This window comes from Podarcis tiliguerta (assembly GCF_965153285.1).
Source record: "Podarcis tiliguerta genome assembly, chromosome: 16".
NCBI lineage: Eukaryota > Metazoa > Chordata > Lepidosauria > Squamata > Lacertidae > Podarcis > Podarcis tiliguerta.
Genome location: NC_139549.1, coordinates 38,402,088 through 38,418,154, shown reverse-complemented (window position 1 = coordinate 38,418,154; position 16,067 = coordinate 38,402,088). Strand labels below are relative to the sequence as shown.

General features: G+C 47.5%; 2 protein-coding genes across 4 annotated transcripts in view; both read left to right on the top strand.

Moving 5' to 3' along the window:
* The window catches only part of LOC310666891 (uncharacterized protein), a 160,484-nt gene that overhangs the window by 5,085 nt on the left and 139,332 nt on the right, over window positions 1-16,067 (top strand). The window contains exons 2-3 of one of the 3 annotated variants that reach the window (XM_083418449.1): window positions 10,825-10,907; window positions 11,877-11,981. In XM_083418449.1, the coding sequence (XP_083274575.1) occupies window positions 10,901-10,907; window positions 11,877-11,981 (112 nt within the window). In that variant the 5' untranslated portion in view covers window positions 10,825-10,900. Of the gene's footprint in view, window positions 1-10,645; window positions 10,908-11,876; window positions 11,982-16,067 lie in introns of those variants that run through there. The other 2 variants (XM_083418448.1, XR_014506055.1) reach the window with 2 other exon arrangements.
* TMEM120B (transmembrane protein 120B) overlaps window positions 14,519-16,067 on the top strand; it is a 29,107-nt gene continuing 27,558 nt past the window's right edge. Inside the window, exon 1 of the mRNA XM_083418330.1 lies at window positions 14,519-14,959. Within this exon, the coding sequence (XP_083274456.1) occupies window positions 14,534-14,959 (426 nt within the window). The 5' untranslated portion in view covers window positions 14,519-14,533. The remainder of the gene's footprint in view (window positions 14,960-16,067) is intronic.

Genomic DNA, 16,067 nt, shown 5'->3' with positions numbered 1-16,067 from the left:
AACAACTCTTGGGTTGTGGCGCTCATCTCGCCTTATTGGCCGAGGGAGCCGGCGTACAGCTTCCGGGTCATGTGGATAGCATGACAAAGCTGCTTCTGGCAAAACCAGAGCAGCGCATGGAAACGCCATTTACCTTCCCACTGGAGCGGTACCTATTTATCTACTTGCACTTTGATGTGCTTTCAAACTGCTAGGTTGGCAGGAGCAGGGACCGAGCAATGGGAGCTCACCCCGTCGCGGGGATTCGAACCACCAACCTTCCGATCGGCAAGCCCTAGGCTCTGTGGTTTAGGCCATAAATTTGTCTAATCCCCTTTCATTTGATAATCAGTCCCTCTTCCCAGGGTATTCTGATAATTGTAGCTCCGTGAGGAGAATAAGTGTCCTCTAACAACTCTCAACACCCTTAGCAAGCTCTAGTTCTCAGGATTCTTTGGTGGAAGCCACGACGGGTAAAGTGGTATCCTGGTGCTTTAAATGCATTGTTATTATTGTTATTATTTAATAAGTTTGTATACCACCTTTCATCCAAATAACACAGGGTGGCTTGCAACATAAAAAACCTAAATGAGAATGCAAAATACCATATTTTCTCGTCTATAGGACGCCCCCAAATTTAGGACATTAATTTTTAGGGGAAAAACCTAGTCTTATACCCGTAAAAATATGGTATATAACAAAGACAAACGAGAACAAACTGATAGCCCTGCCGCACACATTTAAAAGGCCACAGATTGATTGATAAGCCTGGTTACAGATAAACGTTTTCACCTGGCGCCTAAAGATATATAAAAGGAAGGTGCCCAATGAGCCTCCCTGGGGAGAGCATTCCACAAATGGGGAGCCACCACAGAAAGGTCCATGTTTGGTGTGGCGCATGGGACTGCAGCGTCTGCCACTGGATTACAATGGGCCCCTCCTGGGCTGCCCCTCCACAGGGCTGGTGATGGTTCCAGCTGCGATAGGGAACTTGTGGCCCTCCAGATGTTGCTTGTCTTCAACTCCCATCAGCATGGCCAACAGCTGGGGATGATGGAAGTTGTAGTCCAACAACATCTGGAGGGCCTCAGGTTCCTCATCCCTGGTTTAAAGGTGAGAATGAAGCTCTGTGTTTGGCACTGCATTTAATCCGCCTGAACCATTGTTCTTTTGGTGTTAAGAAGATGAGCAGGGAGATGGATTACGGATTGTGATCCTCTCCGTCCCCTCACCTGTACACCTGTATCTAATGTCCTCCTCCTCCTCCTCCCCACCTTGATATGCTTCCTATACTCAAGTACTCACCCATGGTTGAATGAATTCAATGCTGGAAACTCTCTATAGAATTATATAGATGAACATCTGCAGAATTTGGCCTGTAATAGAGACAAATGCTTTGTTTTTCCGGTTGCAAAACAAAAACAAAATATAAATGCCAATTAATTTTTAATTTTTTTAAAAATCCAAGTTGTGATGCAAAATACTGATTCTTATCTATATCAGCCTTTGCCAACCTGACGCCCTCCAGATGTTCTGGGTTACAACAGCTGTCCTGGCTGAGGCCGATAGGAAGGCATCAGGTCAAGTAAAGCTGATTGGTAATGTACTTAATTAACTGTGCCACGTGATGCTGAGGTAGTGTGCCCAAAGCATTTTTGGTTCTGCTTCCATTCACTTGGGTTATGGCTGGCTCCAGAGCCCAAGGAGGCGCTGTTCCTCCTAGCATCTTACGTCCTCAGAGACCAGGCAGCCCACAAACAGGAAGGTGGAAGGCCAATTTAGTGGCAACTGGCCACCAGAGGTAGACTGCCTCAAAACCTAGATATATAATTGTCATAGCAAATAGGCACTCATCAAGCCTTCGTCCTCTGGGAACATGCCCGATCCCATTTTAGAGCCAGTGTTGTTAGTAGGCACTGATAGACTTATCTTCCATCAATATAGATTTATTCCACCTCCCACAAATGCACACTGCTGGATTTACATGTAGTTTGTAACTGAATCCCTTCCCAAAGGCACCTGGGGCAATGCCAAGATCAAAACCTACATATACTAAAATTCATTCTGATCCTAAATTTTAAGCAAACAAGGCCTCATAATCAAATGCCGTCTCATATACACTTTAAAGCAGCCAAACTCCAGATCTGTCTAGCTAAGGGGGCTTCTTGCTCATGGGGTTGGGGGAGAAGTTCGATTCTATTTCATTTCACACAACATGCAAACTGAAACACAGATATTCTCGAAAATTCACGCTTCTCTGAATTCTGCAATGCAAAAATCATGCATAGGAAAATGCACAGAGGCAACTGTGCATAACAATGCATGTAGCCATAGAAATAACATACAAAATGTCCTGTATTAGGGGAAAGAATGGTGCATATTATGGGAAATGCACGCTAAGGCGCTGATGAATTTTCTAGAGGATTTTTTTTAAAAAAAGATCAAGCACCCAGAAACAGATTTGGAAGTGCAGGGAAATGAATTTAAGTTTGGTACAATGAGAAACTGGGTGAGAGAAACCAAAACGGACAGATTTGCCTATCCCTGCTCACACTCCCCCCCCCCAAGTCCTGCAGGAAACACTCCCACAGAGTTGTCTTCTGGGACCCTTCAAATAGGAGACCAGGTCTCCTCTCTCTTCCCCTTCCAGAATTTAACACAATTAAAGACTGACCTCAGATCCACCGCTCTAGGTCTGGACTGTCCTGGGAACCAGAAGGGCTGCCCAAAAGCAACTGAGGGCGGTTGTGGGGTTGGCATTGGAGAGCAGGCTGGTCACATCAGCTTGCAATGTGGCAGGGTAGCCATGGCAACACGGGCAAGCCTCTGCAGGAGAGCAAGCCCAGAGACGGACTCCGAGGGCGCCCTGCCCTCCTGAGGACTGTCTGATGAATAGAAGTTGGTCAAATCCATCGGAATCTGTTCACAGGGAACTGCCTCTCTCTTGGGGGGCGACACACATGCAGCTAAAGTGTGGGGAGGAGTCGGCACAGTGGCCCACTGCCCCTCCTCACACTGGAATTTGGCTTTTTTCTGGTTTTTTCTTTTTTCTTTTTCTTTTTGCAGAAATAAGTATATGTTTAGCATCAAGAAACAACTGAATAAAATTTATATACTACTAAATTCTTAGGGTGCTTAGGTGGTGTTGGGGGGTGTTGCTGTTTTGTTTGTGATTTTTTGTTTGCATTTTTATTATTATGATGTGGAAATTGTTCAAGTTGGTTGTGTACTTTTTGATGTTTTATTTATTGTTTATGTGTTTTGAATTGTGTATTTTTTCCCATGTTGTAAATCACCTTGAGCATGGTTTTAACTGTGGAAGGCAGCATAAAAATAAAATGATGTATGTATGTATGTATGTTGACTGTAGCAAAGCCTCTAAGCAATTTACAATAAATATTAAAACTATCATTAAAAACAGTTAAAAACAATTTGAATCATTTTAGAAACCATATCAGCAACAAGCTAAAAAGAGGTTAGAACATGTCAGCATTTATTATTTATTTTATTTAACAAAATTTATAAATAATGTATCATTACCGATTTATACACACATGCACACTCAAAATAATAAACTGCTTATTTTATATTGTTGCAGCTTTGGGGGGAGAGGGGTATCAGTCTACATATTGCCTCTGAGTCCAAGGTACAAGACCAAGCTCACAAAACCAGTGCCGTTATCTAGGGAATTGTAAAACAATTAGCCAGCCACATAAGGACCATGATCGGCATAACCAAAAAAGTTGCTTGATGCCACGGGGCAAATGGGTGGGCCCTTCCCCATCCCTGGCTGGTAGTTAGGAATACAAGAGCTAGAGTTGTGGTGTGTGATGTGAGCAGCAAGAAAGCAGTCTGCAAAGCTGGACAAAGACCCATGCTTGATTTCTGCTGGAATCTAAGACTGACTAAGGGAGATGTGAGACCTTTTGGAGTGTGAATGCTGTGAGCACCTCATTCTTGGCTCAGTTGTGTGTGTGTATGTGCATGCACATACATACATACATAAAAAGGTAAAGGTAAAGGACCCCTGACAGTTAAGTCCAGTCGCAAACGACTCTGGGGTTGCAGCGCTCATCTCGCATTACAGGCCGAAGGAGTAGACGTTTGTCCGCAGACAGTTTTTCTGGGTCATGTGGCCAGAATAACTAAGTCTCTTCTGGCGCAACGGAACACCAAAACCAGAGCAGCACACAGCAACACCGTTTTACCTTCCCGCCAGAGTGGTACCTATTTATCTATTTGCACTTTCGAACTGCTAGGTTGGCAGGCGTTGGGACCGAGCAACGGGAGCTCACCCCATTGCGGTGATTCGAACCGCCGATCTTCTGATCGGCAAGCTCAAGAGGCTCAGTGGTTTAGAACACAGCGCCACCTGCATCCCTATACACACACACAATATTAACCTAAAGACACCACAGTCTCTGCTGACTTTCAGTCTCAGGAAACCAGGCTCTTGGTAAGCACCTGAAACCCCTGGAATATCTCACCACTAGGAGATTGGGTTGGTGGGATTCACGTTTCCTGCAGGAGGACCTCTGGGTGTTGTGTCTCTGAAGTGAAATGGAGGGAGGAATAGCAATAGCAAACAGGTGGAGCTGATGATGGGAAAACAGAGCCAGTGATTTGACAAAATAGAACAGCGGTTTGATGGGGAAATGCAGCAGCAGAGCCAGCAGTTTAATGGAACAGCTGCAAGCAGAGATGGCAAAAAACATATTTGGAGCAAAAACGTGACTCCATGCAAGGTAAGAACCCTGCCTGATCAGATACTACTGGAAAGGGTTGAAAGTGACCCATACCTGCTAACTTCCAGGTGTCTGAATAAAACTGTTTTATTCCAGGAAGCTTTTCTGGGATATACAGTAAAAGGTAAAGGTAAAAGTACCCCTGCCCGTACGGGCCAGTCTTGACAGACTCTAGGGTTGTGCACCCATCTCACTCAAGAGGCCGGGGGTCAGCGCTGTCCAGAGACACTTCCGGGTCACGTGGCCAGCGTGACATCGCTGCTCTGGCGAGCCAGAGCCGCACACGGAACGCCGTTTACCTTCCCGCTAGTAAGTGGCCCCTGTTTATCTACTTGCCCCCGGGGGTGATTTCGAACTGCTAGGTTGGCAGGCGCTGGGACCGAGCAATGAGAGCGCACCCCGCCGCGGGGATTCGAACCGCCGACCTTTCGATCGGCAAGCCCTAGGCGCTGAGGCTTTTACCCACAGCGCCACCTGCGTCCCTATGGGATATACAGTATCTAGCCTCATATAATCAACATGCTTAAATCTAATTAAAGTTGAATGGGTTAAGACCACAGAGTAAGCTGTCCAGCCAGGCTTAGCTAGGTGACATACCCTCACCTTGGGAGGAAGGGTTACCAAACCCTTCGTTCTTTTTCTCTTTCCACCAGGTGAACCAACCAGTAAGAATGTCTGGGCTGGTTGCTCCAAGCCCAGACCACATGGCTTTAGCAAGCCGTCTTGTTTCTATGCAAATAATTTAGAAACATTTAGAAACCAATTTTGAAATTAAGTTGTACCACCTGTCTTTTATTGCTGCTGTATGGAAACGGACATGAATATGATATTTGAGGAGTTTGTAAGTAAACCATTTTTTACTTACCAAATGTGTGGTCTCTTTCTATGTTGAGGGGAAGTGGGAAATTTTGGAAGAAACTTAGAAAGGAATATGATAAACTAACAGCCTATATTTCCACACTCTACTTTGCTGCAAGTTTTGTGATTTTAAATCTCTGCTGGGTCTCTCTCACCAAACCTGGATCTATGCATCCAGGGAATTCTCATTTTATTCTTTTACCAAATTACTCAGAAACCAACAGTCTTTGCATCTCCAATGTTTTGATCTCTGGTGTTTAATTTATGCTTTAAATGTTGTATTCGGCATAGATATGTTTAAATAAATAAGCCTGCCACCAAGCAATGCCAGACTAGCAGGGACTTTCCAGGCAGAGACAGAAATTCTTTCCCTGCAATTGCATCTTTCAGCTGGAGATTCCAGAGACTAAATTTGGGACCTTCTACGTGCAAAACAGGTGCTCTCAGCATTGGTCTAAGCTTCCCTCCTTGATTTTGTTGGTTACAGAGTGAAAATCTGTAGACAGACAACTGGGTGGAGGCTCAGCAAACCTGTAAAGACTGTGTGCAGTGCTGCCATCTGGAGGCCATAAATAATAATAAAGGTAAAGGTAAAGGTACCCCTGCCCATACGGGCCAGTCTTGACAGACTCTAGGGTTGTGCACCCATCTCACTTAAGAGGCAGGGGGCCAGCGCTGTCCGGAGACACTTCCGGGTCACGTGGCCAGCGTGACAAAGCCGCATCTGGCAAGCCAGCGCAGCACACGGAAACGCCGTTTACCTTCCCGCCAGTAAGCGGTCCCTATTTATCTACTTTCACCCGGAGGTGCTTTCGAACTGCTAGGTTGGCAGGCGCTGGGACCGAGCGACGGGAGCGCACCCCACTGCGGGGATTCGAACCGCCGACCTTTCGATCGGCAAGCCCTAGGCGCTGAGGCTTTTACCCACAGCACCACCCACGTCCACAATAATAATACCTCTTCTGATTTTAGTTGTAGTGTTAAGATTACAACAAATATTATCTTGGGTTGTGTGAATTCTCAGACTCCTGCCATAGTGGACGCTGCTTGTGTTTTATCAAGCTGAAACTAACAGCAGAAGTGCAAGCCGTATATTATCAGAGCAAGTCAGATGGTACATTTTGGAGAAGGGTAGGAGAGGCGGTGGGGGCAGACGTAAGCCCCACCACCACCATGGCTTGTCTATATTTTAACATTATCTAGCTGTTAATCCCATTCCGATTAGACCAGAGTAGTCCACACTCACACATATTTGAATTTGTATACTAGGAGCAACTCTGGTATTTCCCATTTATACCAGTAGGGGTTTTCTGGTCAGACCTCACCTGGAGTACTGTGTCCAGTTCTGGGCACCACAGTTCAAGAAGGGCACTGACAAACTGGAACGTGTCCAGAGGAGGGCAACCAAAATGGTCAAAGGCCTGGAAACAATGCCTTATGAGGAACGGCTAAGGGAGCTGGGCATGTTTAGCCTGGAGAAGAGGAGGTTAAGGAGTGATATGATAGCCATGTTCAAATATATAAAAGGATGTCACCTAGAGGAGGGAGAAAGGTTGTTTTCTGCTGCTCCAGAGAAGCGGACACGGAGCAATGGATCCAAACTACAAGAAAGAAGATTCCACCTAAACATTAGGAAGAACTTCCTGACAGTAAGAGCTGTTCGACAGTGGAATTTGCTGCCAAGGAGTGTGGTGGAGTCTCCTTCTTTGGAGGTCTTTAAGCAGAGGCTTGACAACCATATGTCAGAAGTGCTCTGATGGTGTTTCCTGCTTGGCAGGGGGTTGGACTCGATGGCCCTTGGGGTCTCTTCCAACTCTATGATTCTAGGATTCTAGGATTCTTTCCTTCCTGGACCTGCCTTCTAAATTGTTGACTCCATTATGCTACAAATCCACCTAACAGTTACCTTGTTCAACCCACATTTTATCAGTTTCTCTGCAAGAATATAATGGGGGACTTTATCAAAAGCCTTACTGAGATCAAGATACGCTATGTCCCCAGCATTCCCCTGATCCACCAAGCTGGTTACCCCATCAAAAAAGAAATGAGGTTTGTCTGACATGACTTAGTCTTAATAATCGCAGGTTCCTTTTCGAAGTGCTCTTAAGTTTGTTTGTTGTTTAATGATTTTATTAAGTTTTTCAATTTTATAATATTTCACACAAAAGGGGGAAAATAGCATATAAATCCCCAAATCCCCCCATGACTTCCCTCAACTACCTTTTCTGGTGCTTTATCTCACCCTGCTTATTAGTTATTTCTTATTCTGTAAGATAATTATTACTCTTTTCTTATCATTCTAACCTCATATTTCTATTTCTACATTTATTTTATTAGTTTGTTTTGTTGGGTGCAAAAGTGTTTAATCAAACCCTGCAAGTGTGTCCACTTCTTTACATTGATTCTGTAGATATAATAATAATAATAATAATAATAATAATAATAATAATAATAATAATTTATTTATACCCTGCCATCTGGCTGAGTTTCCTCAGCCACTCTGGGCGGCTCCCAATCGAGTGTTAAAAACAATACAGCATTAAATATTAAAAACTTCCCTAAACAGGGCTGCTTCAGATGTCCTTTAAAAATAGGATAGCTGCTTATTTCCTTGTCATCTGATGTACATAAATGGTTCTCAGTCCTTCTTAAAATCTCTTAAGCTTTTGATAGCATTCACATGGTATCCTCCTGAGGTGGGACTTGGAGGTGCTGTGTTACCATGGTTCTGGTCCTACCTCTGAGACCGAGTCCAGAGAGTAGCATTGGGAGAATGCTTTCCAGTCCCCTGGAGGTGACGTTATGGGGTGCCACAGGGCACTCCCTTATTCCCAATGCTATGGAATATCTATATGAAGCTGCTGGGAGTGGCCATTAGGAGTTTTGGGGCAAGGTCTGATGAGTATGCTGATGACACTCAGCTCTATTTTTCCATCTGACTCAGGAGAGGAAAGACAAGCTGAGCTTGAATCCTGACAAGATGGAGGCCCAGTAGATGAGTGGCTCCTGTGTCCAAGAAACTGCTCAGATGCCTCTCTTGTGTGGGGTTGCACTCCCCTGAAGGTGCAGGTACACAGTCTGCGGGTGCTTTGTCCCTGGAGGTCCAGGCAGCCTCAGTGGCTAGAAGTGCCTTTCTATCTGCTACGACCATTCCTGGACTGGAAAATCTTGGCCACAGGAGTCCGTGCACTGGTTACTTCCAGACTTGCTGCAATGCACTCCTTATAGGGCATTTCTTGTTCTTGATCTGGATGTTGCAGTTAGTGCATAATGCTGTGGAACAATTGCTGACAGGAGTGAGACCCCCATCAGCATATTACTGCTCACAGACCTCCACTGCTTGCCAATTTGCTACCAGGCCAAGTTCAGTGTGTTACTATTAGGATATAAAGCCTTCAACAGCTTGGGACCAGTTTAATTGCAAGATCTATGCCTACTGGACTGCTTCAGTCTGCAGAACTTGCACTGTTGTGGTTGGCATCCTTCTGTCTTGGAATATTCGCTCTGCATCTGTAAGAAACATAGCTGTCAATTTACAGATTTGAAAATAAGGGACCAACAGCCTTGAAAATAAGGGATCAGCAGCCCAAATAAGGGATGTTCCAAACACAGGTATGTTAAACTTCTGAGCCCCCCCGAGCCAAAGGCAGAAAGCCCAGCCAGCAGCCAAACGAAGCCTCAAGCGGTGGTTCCCACAGCGCAGCAACCCGGCAAAGGGGATGCAGCAAGGAAAACCACCGTCACCTCTCCACTGGGAAGCGCTGAGCAAAGGCGAGTCCCCAGGCAACGCGCACAAGGCATGCAAGCTCCACCCCCCGGTTGTTCTTAGACTCCTTATTGGGTGAGCAACGCAGCCAAGCAACACAGTTGGAGCCTCCCTCCTCCCTGGCCGGCAGGGAGGGAGGGAGAGGAGTTGCTTCCTTTGAAACCCGGGAAATTTAAGGGACATCATCAATAAGGGACAGCAGCGGGACATGGCGCTAGGATAAGGGACTGCCCCGCCAAATAAGGGACGCTTGACAGCTATGGTGAGAAATCAGTTTTTTTGTGTGACAGCATCCACACTTCGGAACTCCCTGCCTATTGACATCAGAGATGCCTTCACTGTACTCTTTTTAGTGCCTGCTGAAAACAGTTTTGTTTAGGTTAGGCAAGCCCATCAGGATGTGTAGAATGTTGACATGTGCTTTAATCTGGGTTTTAGTTTGGGATTGATTTTAATTATGTTTTGAATGTTTTAAACAGTTGATTTCACAGCTTTCTACTGATTCTTTTGCTTTTTGTAAACCACTTTAAGGTTTTACTACAATCAAGCGGTATCTAAATCTTGTGAAATAAAAAAATAAATCCTCATAGAACCAAAATTACGTTTTAAAGAACTTCCTATCCCCACACTGTTGTTGGGGGGGGGGGGGGATATCCCAACTGATGTTGCAAAATCTGCTGTTGAAACTGTAAGAGAGGCTGGGCAGCCCTTGCTGGCAATTGTAATTCTTGTGTTTTATTATAATGTAGGCTCCCCTGGAATCCTTGGAAGAAAGGCAGGTTAGAAATTCTCTCAGAAATAAAAATTGCAGCTGGAGACTTAAAAAGCCTTAGTTAGCAACCTGGGAGCAGACGTTGTCTGCCCAAGGAAGTTGCTTGTTTGTGTGCAGGTGTCATTCGGAATAAATAACAAGATGAAATATGAAAAGATATTTTTTAATAATTCCAGTAATTTAGCTTCAGTATGTATAATGGGACATGAATCCAATATCTCCATTCAGACCAGGTCTCTCCATAGTTTTTAGTTTGGTAATGAGTTGTAATTCAGCAACTTCTCTTTCAAGTGTATTTCTAAAATTCTTCTGCAATAAGACAGCTACTTTAAGATCTTGTATAGAATGCAGTTAGAAGCTCATTTTGGTCATCTATCCCTTTAAGAATCCCTTGCCCTTCCCTGTGGAACCAACTGGCCATAACAGTCCTCAACAGTTATAAGGCTGAAGTATCTGACGGTGTGTATTACACACGAAAGCTCATACCTTGAAAACTTATATTGAGTTGATCTTTAAGGTGCCACTGGAATTATTGAAAAAGATTTTTTCATCTTGTTATTTATTATGACTATGACAGATCAGCACGGCCTTCCACCTGAATCTGGTGTCATTCGCAGTTGACCTCTCCCACGCACACTGTCTTAGGCGACTTATTCCGGTTTTGAACTTCGGCTTTTGATCTCAAAACGTTCTGTTTATCACAGCTGATTCCTCTGTTTATCTTGATTGGAATCGGAGGGACCGGCCTGTGCACCATGCGCCTTGCTCTTCTCAACCCTGATGTCAGGTAACTGCCACCCCTCAGGGCAGGATCAGCCCTTGGCATGGTGCTGACAACTGCCATCCCTGCAAAACCACGTCACGTGCTCCCTGCCTCCCAGTGGCCCCTGGGTGTCCTTCACTGATGGATGTGAGGCAGCGCTTTTGAATGGGACCTCAGCTGGACTCCCATCTGTGGCAGCTGCCCACTACTTTACGCAACTCAGAATTCATCACAGGGATCCGTGGCCTGAGAGGATGGGAGTGAGCTTGGCTTCTTATCAGAAGCGACACTGCCACTGAAGAGCGTCTGGGGACCCAGTGCCAGGGACTGGTGTCCTGGCTGGGCCAGGCTGATAAGCACCCTTCCAAACTCCTTGGGGGCAGAGCTTTTGCCACTTCTTTACGTGGTACATCTTAAAGTGCCACCTGAATAAAATATGACCTGCTGTGCTCCAGAGGCAGCATAATAATAATAATAGTTATAAAACAAATTATAAAACCACAGTAAAACATGAGCATCAGCTTCTTAGCTTTAGAGTAAGAAAACCAACCATTCCTCAGCCGAATTGTATCCAAGGCATTGCAATGAACGGTACAGCATAGCTACTAGGGTATTTGGGAAGAGTGTAAAGCCAATGAACTGTCTGAGCAGAAAGCACAAAGTCTATCAGGAACCTGTCATGGAGAAAGTGTAGGATTGGGATGCCAGCATCGAGTTCTGTCCAGCACTGCCTCACAAACTTGCTGCTGTCTCTGGTGCAAGGCAGGGAGAAGCTGCCCTTGTATTTATGCAACTGTGTGTTAACTGGCTTTAAAGGGCTTTTACCAATACTTGTGGCATGGTGGCCTTTTTTTACATCCCACATTATAAAAGAAGAGTGCTCTTCTGGTGGCACTGAGGAGGCCATGATTGTTAAATTTGGTGGGAACCATGTGCCAAGAGTTGGGCAGAGCGTTACGCTTTATGCTGTATGTTTTTCTTGTTCTTCCAAAGATGTACTCCTTGCCGCCTGCCTCTTGTCACGTTTCTCTGCCTGGCTGGGACAAAAAGAGCAACCCAGAGCCTTGGAACAAGCTGTGACCCAACGACCAGTACAAGGTATGGCAGGAAATACTTAACTAGGGTTATGATGCTGGTTATCTTATAGGCCAGGGATGGGAAGCCTGGTGTCCAGCAGGGATTGTTGGGACTCCAACTCCCATCAGCCCCATCCCTGAAATCTACGGAAGATGGGCTAATAATAATAATCATGATAATAATGGCTATTTGGTGGGATGAATAATAAGCTTCAGCTTTGGAAGGCCTGGTGTGTGTGATCACAGCATGTGACAGAGTTGTTAGGCAGGTTAGGCTTAGGGTTAGGGTTAGGGTTAGGCTTAGGGTAGGGGTAGGGGCAGGGTTAGGAGTAGGAGTAGGAGTAGGGTAGGGGTAGGGGTAGGTTTGAGTTGGGGTAGTGTTAGGGTTAGGGTTCCCTTCTTGTCAGGGAACTCTGGGAAATGTAGCTCGGGTTAAGGGTTAGCGTTAGTGTCAGGGGTAGGGGTAGGGGTAGGGTTCCCTTATTTTCAGGGAACTCTGGGAATTGTAACTCTGGTTAGGGGGTAGAGTTCCCTTTTTGCCAGGGAACTCTGGGAATTGTAGCTCTTGGAGGGGAGCAGGGGGTCTCCTAACAACTCTCTGCACCCTTTTCAAACTATAGCTCCCAGATTCTTTGGGGAAAGAAGCCATGAGTGTTTATTTCGGCTTCGTAGCACATGAAATGGTGCAGATGTGGCCCTGGCCTCCCTCACCCCACTGCCCCTTATTCTTCAGGAATCGAAAAGATTTCCCCATGCAAATCTCTTGGAAACAATGTATTTCATCTGGAAAACTATTTAATAAAGACTACTTTTTATTAAAACCTTTGAATGTGTTTGAATGCCTCTTAAAATGCCTGTGCAGACCACTTTCTCAGGCAGGTTTGTCAGCAGCGCTGTGTTTCTGCCAGCACCTCCTTAATTTTGCTAGCCCCGTCCCCAACTTGATGCCTTCCAGATGTTGTTGGCCCAACTCCCATCATCTCGGACCGTTGGCTATGCCGATGGGAATTGGATTCCAACAGCATCTGCATTGCTATCCTGTGCAAATGAACCTGTTTGCCTGGGATTTTTGGGTGGGCAGGAAGGTGAAGGGGATTTTTTTGCTGCTGCTGCAGATGAAAGTCCAGGTGGTTCATGGAGCGTGCTCTGCTTTTATCTGTTTTGTATGAGCAATGTTGGATCGGTTTTATTATGGTATATTATGCACATAATTAACCATTGCAGCAACCTGAAAGCACACATTATACTCTGTATGAACATCCTAGGTTGGTCTTAATAAATTAAGTTTCTTTCTGGCCTTGTGAGTTTTGTTCTCATGGGCTGAAACATGCAGTTCTTTCCCTGAGTTGCAAATCAGGAAAATCCAAGTTTGCATCTTGGCTCTGCTCTGCCACGTGGACTAAACTTCTCCATCTGCAAAATGAATATTTTAATACTGACACCTCTGTAAACATTGCAACAGATTGTGTATGTGAAACCCTTTGAACAGTTAAAAAAATGCTATGTAAATATTAGAAGTTTTTATAGTTTTGGTCTGAAAAAAGAGTCCTGGAGAACTTGAAAGCTCTTTTGCTATTTTGCCAGATTTTCATAGGTCCTTTCATAGGCAAGATAAAAATTATCTAACAAATAAAAATATTAAATCCATATACAGTAAATACAGCCATGCTAATTTTGCAAGTTGCTTTGCTTCCCCTGCCATGTATAAATATTTTAAATTGATCTATTGAGATTAAAAAGAAATAACAAACAAAAGGGTTATCCAGAGGAAAGAAAATGGTAATATTTGTTACTTCACATCACAATACGTTATTCTTGTGTTTCTAATTTAGCGTACTATTTATTTTCGTTTTCTTTTGTTGATTTTCATCAATATTATATTCTCTTATAATTATCCATCATACCACAGAAGTCATTCAAGGCCTGCCACTGACATCATGTACAAAAAATACTTTAAGGATTACTGTAATAACATGACGTCACTGCCATTTATAAATAAATGTGTGTGTGTGTATAATTTACATGATTTACATTTTACCCTTCCAGAGGGAATTCAGGGTGGAAGACATGGCAAAGAGAGGGTATTAAAAACAGTTCAAGACATTCTCCACCAGCGACCTCAAGTCTGCCAGGAACGATGCTTCCTCCTTTCTGCCACCAAAAGCCTGAGTAAACAGGAATGTTTCAAAATTCCTCCTGAAAGTCAGCAGTCAGGGAGGCAGATGGAGCTCACTAGGCAGAGCATTGCGCAAACACCCCGTCGTGGGTCACCAACAAAAGGGCAGCGCCAGGCGGTGCCACCACCACCAAGGCCTCGCTGTCTGTCTGCGGGGTCTGAGAGGGGGTGGCCCAAACCGGCAGGCAGGCAGGCAAGCTGAACCAGAAGGCGTCGCGATCCCGCCACAGCCCGCCAGGGGCTGCTGCGCTCCTCAGGCATTTCTGAGTTGGGCGTAGCCGGGCAAGAACGGGTTAACTGATAGCGCAGCTTGGGCGGGTGGGGAGGGCGAGATTTGGGGGGGGCGGAGCCTGCGAAGAGGCCAGGCTCGGCTTCGTCCAATGGGAGGCGAGGAGGCGATGGCCCGAGCAGGCGGCAGGGCGCGCGCGCAACCGGCGGGGATCGATGCGCTCCCGTCTGCGGCGCGCGCCAATGGCCCGGGAGGGGGGCCGCCGCCTCCGCCGCTGCCCGGTCGGGTCTCGGCCCGAGGCGCCGCCGTAGCTGCCGGCTTCCCGCGGGGTCCGCCTGCCCAGCGCCTGGCCGAGAGCGCGCGCGGGGGGGGAAGCCGGAGGTGGATTCGGGCCCCGGTGACGTCAGGCGCGCACGTGGGACCGGGACCGGGGGGGGGCGGATCTCGCTCGGCTTCGTCGCTCACTCGCCCGGGCGGCGGCAGGAGCAGCAGCGGGAGCGGGAGGAGCGCGCTGGGCCCGGGCGCCATGGCGCAGCCCCTGCAGAAGTGCCGCGCGGAGTGGCAAGCCCTGGAGGAGGAGTTCCAGCAGCTCCAGGTAAGGCTCCGGGCGAAGCCGCCACCGCCGCCGCATTATTCGGGGGAAGGGGCGGCCCTTCGCGGGGGCTGTTCCTCCCGCGGCGCTTTTGCGGCGATCTCCGCTGCTGCGTAATCCGGACGGGGCGGGATCCCCGGGGAAGCCTGGCCGGGGAGTTTGGAGCCCCTCCTCCGGTGCGGCGGCAGAAGGGGCGCCGTCTCCGCCCCTGCGTAACTGGGCGCCGTCGGGGCCGGGCGGGCGCTTCCCGGGGGGGGCCAAGGCAAGCCAATGCCGGGCGGCGGAAGGGAGCCGGCTTCGACGGAATGACCCCCAGGCGCGCCTGCTGTGCTGTCATTCAAATAGGCTCCTTCTGCGCTGTCTAGGATGTTCTTCTTGCTCGAGGGATGCGCTTCTTTCTCCTGCTCGGGGAGCCCGCGCGACCCGCGGGGTTCCGGGGTTCCCCCTGGGAAGGGCGCCCTTTACAATGCCAGCCCCCTCCCGGCGGGGTTCTCGGGGCCAGATCGGCGGGGAGGGGGCGCCGGTGGCTGCGGGAAAGCGAGCGGTGCTTTCGGGTTGCGCGCTTTAAGCAGTGGCGTAGCGTGGGTTGTCAGCACACGGGGCAAGGCAAGTAATTTGCGCCCCCTAACCCGTGGATTTGCGCCCCCTAACCCTAACCCCCAGATGTTGCGGCCGGCCCCCCTGCACCCCCCACGCTACGCCACTGGCTTTAAGCAAAGGAAACTGGCGGGGGCGGCGGAGCAAGAGGTTCGGGGTCCAGGGGTGGTGCTGGTGGCCTCGAGCAGCCCCCGCGCGCTGCGGTCGGAAAGGGGCCTTGGCGTCCCAGAATCCTTTCCAATGTCGCAGCTTTGCGGGGAATCCCAGGGTGATCGCCCCAGCGCCTTCGAGGACCTTGCAAAGGAATGGGAGGGAGGGGGTAACTCCGCCTCCCCACCTCGGCTGATGCATCTCGGGGCTCCTTTCATAAACTGCAATACTGTACTTCCTTTCTGGCGGCACCGCCTTGCTCTTCTGCGATGCTCTGTTTTGTTTTGTTTTGTTTTCCCTTAGGGAGCTCCAAGAGAAAGAGAATGGCATTTTTTGCAGGGGGGAGAGGAAGAAACCTTTCCAT